General features: G+C 36.0%; 2 protein-coding genes across 3 annotated transcripts; one reads left to right on the forward strand and one right to left on the reverse strand.

The window, feature by feature from the left end:
• The first annotated feature begins 203 nt into the window (after positions 1 to 203).
• On the forward strand, positions 204 to 1,918 carry LOC129737572 (uncharacterized). The gene is made up of 4 exons (XM_055728730.1): positions 204 to 277; positions 504 to 532; positions 1,394 to 1,525; positions 1,586 to 1,918. The coding sequence occupies exons 1-4, from the start codon at positions 204 to 206 to the stop codon at positions 1,825 to 1,827; spliced, it is 477 nt and encodes a 158-aa protein (XP_055584705.1). The 3' UTR covers positions 1,828 to 1,918.
• Positions 1,919 to 2,617: 699 nt separating this feature from the next.
• Positions 2,618 to 4,282, reverse strand: LOC129755957 (glutathione S-transferase theta-3-like). 2 transcript variants are annotated; one of them, XM_055752681.1, is made up of 4 exons: positions 3,956 to 4,282; positions 3,448 to 3,882; positions 3,227 to 3,376; positions 2,618 to 3,121 (listed from the first exon to the last, which is right to left on the reverse strand). In XM_055752681.1, exons 1-3 carry the CDS (start codon positions 4,071 to 4,073, stop codon positions 3,243 to 3,245), a joined length of 687 nt encoding a protein of 228 aa, XP_055608656.1. In that variant the 5' UTR covers positions 4,074 to 4,282; the 3' UTR covers positions 2,618 to 3,121; positions 3,227 to 3,242. The 2 variants fall into 2 exon arrangements, with proteins under 2 accessions (XP_055608656.1, XP_055608664.1); XM_055752689.1 differs by lacking the exon at positions 2,618 to 3,121 and having other exon boundaries at positions 3,168 to 3,376.
• Positions 4,283 to 5,658: the final 1,376 nt, after the last annotated feature.

A 5,658-nucleotide genomic window follows, 5' to 3' on the forward strand; every position in this document is an offset into this window, starting at 1 on the left:
TATTTCGCGCAGATTCTGCTGACTTTGATTCCGGCTGCTGCTGCCCGGAAGTTTCGGCTGTATCCGCCACCGGACCCGGTTGCTGGTCGGTCGAAGCTGCTTGGCTATGACTTAACTTTTCGAAAAAGCACCAATCGAAATTTAATCGAAAAAATTCACGGCTAAGAAAATTTACTCGGTCCGTATAATATTATTTGATCAAGATGTTCTGCAAAAAGTTTTCTCAGTGCAATGCTAAATTTAAAAATAAATATGCTAACGCCTGGTGCGCGAAAGGGTGTGTATACCAAAACCGGTCCGCTGAAATGAGCAAAACCGGGCCGCGTATACTCCCGTATTGGTGCGTTTGCTCTTATGGAAGCATTCGGTTTGAAACTATATTTGTGGTTTTTGATGCGTTTTTCTATAATTTGGGAGGTCCCGCATACTCAAATATTATATCACAAATAGTCGATACGATACATCTACGGTCCCAAAAAAAGTGATTGTATTTGTTAACGTAGCTATAACTTTAAACTTTACTTCGACAACGGTAAGAACATAAAATGGACGTTCATGTGAATAAGTAATGGTATCATGGAAAGGTGAAAGAATGGTTTAACGATTTACTTCAATTTTATCAATAATTGTTAAACTTTTCTCGAACCATAACACTTAGCGTTCATGTCAAATGTCAAACTCACGTCAAAAATTATCGAAACGCAGATCATAGATGCCAGATGGTTTGAAAAACGAAAACTCAGCACGGATTTTTAAAATATCTTAAAACAATATTTATCGAATCAATCATATGAACAAAAAATAAACGCATCATTGTACATAGAAAAAAAACTTACATTACATTAAGATAATTGGGCCGATAATCAGCATTTATAGTTGATGGCGATAAAATGTTAGATACAAAGATATACATTTTTAAGCTTTTCATTAAGATACCAACAGGAGCTTCTGTATTCTATCCTGGATTTGAATCAAGCTGTCTACAATGAGCTTTGAATTGAGTTTTACATATAAAAAATTCTTTTTTGTTACTTAATAATCATTCCACATTTATAAATATATATATTTTAACCCTTTTATTGAACAAAGACTTATCGGTTTTGATCTTTTTTGCATTAATTAATTATCTCATGATGCAATAAAAAGATAAAATAAACTGAACTAAACACTTTGCTGGTTGAAGTCAAGGAATATCACTTACTTCCGTTCAATTTTTTGAATGATATCATTTACCTGTAGTGTCTTTGAAATTTTTCTGTTTCTAAAACTTATCGGCTTAGATTAATAACTCTTTTTTCCGTACAAAAATGGCAACATTCCATTCTTAAAAAATCATAATATAACTCCTTTTTTTATTTTCATTTTTTATTTTATATTTCTAAAATCAGTGTAGTTGGCATCACTGCTGAAAACATCAACATAACGACGACAACCGCAAGAGAAATTTTCGTTTTTCGCGATCAAAGTAGAACTCCCGGATCGGCAGCTGCAATCAAGAAAACGGACACCAGCGATGTTCAAACAGGTAAATTTCAATAACAAAAATATTAATCTGAGAATGAGAAAGGTTTTTTCTTTATTTCAGCAACATATTCGCTGGAGGAGAGAAGGCACGCTGGGAGAAGCCATCCTTCTGGATCCAGCAGCTACGCCAACGTTCGGGTGGACACGGACACGGATACGGTTGGTGTGTCGGAAATGAGACCTGCACTAGTGGAGGAGCTAAGCAGCAAGAAATTCAAACCCACAGTCGAAAGGGACTTGGTACCCGCCGCTCCAGGAAAATTCCAGCTCCATTCAACCATTCGCACACCCGGTGTTGATTGATGGGTTGATCGAGTTAATGGTAATTATGTTTATTATTAGTTCATATGTTATAAAAGTGATTAAAGTGTATAATAAAAATGAATATAAAATCTAAAAATCGTTTTTGGAATATTTACACAAAAAGAAAACTTTCTTTTGTAAGTGCATGTGTGGGTGCTCCATTCCCGTACGATTCAGAATACGATACGGATAACGTTGGAAGAACGTTATATCGGATCGTTATACAACTTTTACTGTAAATGTTCAGTTACACTAGAACTTTAAGAATAACTGTAACTAAAACAGTTTGATGTTCGGAATACGTTTTCTATGAGCGGTTTTCGTATGTTATCTCAACTGTTTGTAGAACAGTTCTTCCATATGAGTGTTTTAACAGTTTTAAACAGTAACATAACTTAACGCCATATTCAACAGACCGTCGTTTTGGAATTCAAGATAAGTGCAATGTTTTTTATGGTTTCAGATATCATTTTCTAAACGTTTTTTTACGCTATTTCTTAACGTTTTATAACTACTACAGGAACCGTCATGTTACAATATTTTCGTATTCGGGGTGTGTCCCAATATACACGGCCGCATTCGCACGGGATTTCGTAAACCACTTGTGTTTGCTTCATTTTTGGGATTTCATCTTTGAGTTTGGAGAAGATGCTATTTTTGATCTTGTTTACAGGTTTTGATGAAACAATGATGTCGTGTTTTCGTAGTATTTACCCATTTGAGTGTCTCGGTTCTCGTATTGTAGCGAGTTATAAATTGCATCTGTTCTTGTTTTCAAAATGTGGTTTATAAAACTGTCTGGATAGTTATTGGAAAGAAGGATTCCTTTGACATTCTGGATGCTTTTTACCCTTTCTTCTACGTCAGTTAGTTTTAGTGCGCGATCAATTAAAGCAATGGCTGTGTTCATTTTGTGAGTATGAGGACTGGCGGATGAGAAATCTAGGTATCGTCCGTTCGTTTGATTTGTGAACCGATGTTTATTTTGTTGTTTTTTTCTGGTGAGACTCATGTCTAGGAAGCGAATAGAACAGTTTGTTTCTTTATCAACTGTGAATTTTATGCTCTCGAAGGGTTTGTTAAATTCGTTTTGGATTTCATCAATTCTATTTTCTTCAGCAATGAGAAGGCAGTCATTAACGTAGCGTTTATAGATGATAAGATTGATTCCTTTGGTCTTTAGTTCAGTAATGACTACCTCCTCAAGGTGTTCTAATAGAATATTCGCCACTACTCCGCTCAGTGGTGAGCCCATCCCAACCTCAAATATTAGCTTGTACATCTTTCCATTGTACTGGAAAAAAGAGAAAAAAAAGCAATAGAATTCAAGGACAATAGAATTCAAAGACCTATTGGGTGCACTTTATTGTTAAAAAAAAACCTAGTTCAAAATATTTACTTCATATAAGTAGGCACTACGTAACAGTAGGTGCAAAATGGTTGAGCACTTTATGAGCCTCATCGTAATGCGGTTGGGTATATTCTTTCACACGTTGCATCCAGGCGGCCAGTTTAGGGCGTCCTATTCGTGCGTTGTATCCAGTAAGCTCTAAAAGAGACGTGAGATTTGAAGTACTTGGCACATGTATTTGAGAGTTTTATTGATAATATTCTGCTCACTTGGTTGTTCAATTTCACACACCGCAACTAGGTCAGCAATCGATATCTGCGATCCTGCTATGAACTGGTCTCCTCCCTCTTCGAATAGATTAGATTCAATAAAATCTAAACATCGAATCATTTCTAGTCTCATATTTTCCGCCACACGCTTGTCCACCTTTTCCCCTCTGAGAGGGCCTCTCCATACGTATCTCACATATCCGGTGCAGTGGGCCCGGGTGTTGGCGTGTTGCCATTCTAGATATTCGTCAACTCTAGCCCTCTGTCGACTGTCGCGAGGATACCAATGGTCTGCCACGGAACTACTGTACTCTCGGCATAAATACCTCAGAATGGCGACACTTTCGGCCAGCTTGAAATCGGGCCCCTCAACAATAGCCGGAACCTTGCCAAAACGGTTCACGTTCTGCAAAAAATCCGCTGACGTATGCTCCCCTGGTGAGACAAAATATTTTGCGTATTACTACAAACCTTGAACCACATAGAAATAGACGGTTGCATTACTCACATTTGCGCAAAGCAACGGGACATTTCTGATACGGTATTTCAGCTTGCTCCAGGAAGATATACAGCGCTCGGCAAGGTTGCGATATTAGATCGTAATATAACCGGAATCTGGCGGCCATAATTAAGGATTATTGAACTTGACAATCGCCCTCGAAACTATTTCGATTGTACACACGCGCGTATCACGATCATTGATATTTGGTATTTGTTGTTTTTAAATGATAGAACACGTGAATAATGGGACTGCCTCACCAAAACACTCTGCCTGTCCGTCCAGTATCAGTATCACGTCTGGGACGACAAAGAAGCACGAGACGACGCTCAATCAGCTGATTGAATTCGGAATAAATACATACAAACAAATACACTCAGAAAAATACTCTTATATATGCCATAAGATTCTCTTATGAAGTGGCGCCATAAGAAAATTTAATTAAATTCATAAGATTGTCTTATGACGCGAATGACTTCTGAAATGAACACCTACTCCAATAAGAAATTTTCGCTTTTCATAAGAGGGTCTTATGGAAACAGGAAATGTCATGTTTGGTGAAAATAATTCAAGAAATTTGATGTTTAAAACTTTAATTTTATTATTTGGCCGACTTATTTCAAATTATATCACTATCAGCAGCACATCACACTCGGTACCAATAAAGTTATTCGGTAGCAACCGGTCCATTAATAAAATTATTTTAGACGGTGGTCAGCATGCTGAAAAGTAAACAAAAAAAGTACTTGAGTAAATAAATGTTTTCAACGTTCACAAAAAATGATTTCCTACTCAAACTTACCATTTAGAAGATCGAAATCACATTTAACTATTACAAAAACTTCTAACTCCACAACTAGTGAGTCCTTTGTATGACGATGAAAAACAGACTAATGGAGTGAATGTGTTCATTATTTTTCACAATGCCGCTTCTTGTGTTTTTCATAAGAACTTCTTATGAAAATAGAAAGAATTTCATAAGCCTCTTATGAAAACCAATTTTGCACTCTAAAAAGCGGTTCATAAGACGGTTCTTATAAAAATTATAATAAGAATTTGCCTGAGTGTATTAATGCGCGGGCGGACAGAACCAAATGAACAAAAGGAACAAAAAGACTGAGGGGTAGGAAACTGTATAAGTTCATTCAGATAGATTTTTGTTTTGTTTGTGGTACATGCAAACATACATACAAAATTCCTTCAAATTTACTTGACTTCACAAAAATATGAAGTATGTTAGACCATTATTAAATCTTTAACGTAAGTTATAGAAAATATCGAATTGCTTGCTTTCAACAAAGAGGGACGGCGATGAATATTTATTTCAAATGCTCATTTTCAATGGTCGAGATCAACGAATTTAACTAAAAATATAGTTTCCGATGAACCCGAAGGATCAATCTTTAATCTAATGCACTTTTTAAAAGAATTAAATGGCGAACGTCGGAGAAATAAATAATTTTTATTGCCATTCTATATCAAACTGCCAAATTTTCATACTTAACTATTTTTGCCAAGGAAATTCGGATTCATGCATCAGCCGTTGACGTTTCGAAATGTTGATTTATTAGCCTTTAATCACAGTTTTTTAGTAAAATAAGCTGGGGAACAACCCATTAACAAACTCAAATGTGCTGCTAATATATTAACAATTATTCGTTTTAGGACGGATAGAATGTTGTTTTGATAATAACTTGTCATTAAAGTGTTTT

Source organism: Uranotaenia lowii, chromosome 1 (genome assembly GCF_029784155.1).
Source record: "Uranotaenia lowii strain MFRU-FL chromosome 1, ASM2978415v1, whole genome shotgun sequence".
NCBI lineage: Eukaryota > Metazoa > Arthropoda > Insecta > Diptera > Culicidae > Uranotaenia > Uranotaenia lowii.

Excerpts from the sequence above, each read along its gene's own strand:
- LOC129755957 (XM_055752681.1), bottom strand. The coding sequence starts at position 4,073 with ATGGCCGCCAGATTCCGGTTATATTACGATCTAATATCGCAACCTTGC. Across the intron at positions 3,883-3,955 it reads TCCCGTTGCTTTGCGCAAAT|GGGAGCATACGTCAGCGGAT; the intron begins GTGAGTAATGCA and ends TTGTCTCACCAG. Across the intron at positions 3,377-3,447 it reads GTGTGAAATTGAACAACCAA|AGCTTACTGGATACAACGCA; the intron begins GTGAGCAGAATA and ends CGTCTCTTTTAG.
- LOC129737572 (XM_055728730.1), top strand. The coding sequence starts at position 204 with ATGTTCTGCAAAAAGTTTTCTCAGTGCAATGCTAAATTTAAAAATAAA. Across the intron at positions 278-503 it reads AACGCCTGGTGCGCGAAAGG|CTATAACTTTAAACTTTACT; the intron begins GTGTGTATACCA and ends TTGTTAACGTAG. Across the intron at positions 533-1,393 it reads TAAACTTTACTTCGACAACG|TTGGCATCACTGCTGAAAAC; the intron begins GTAAGAACATAA and ends AAATCAGTGTAG.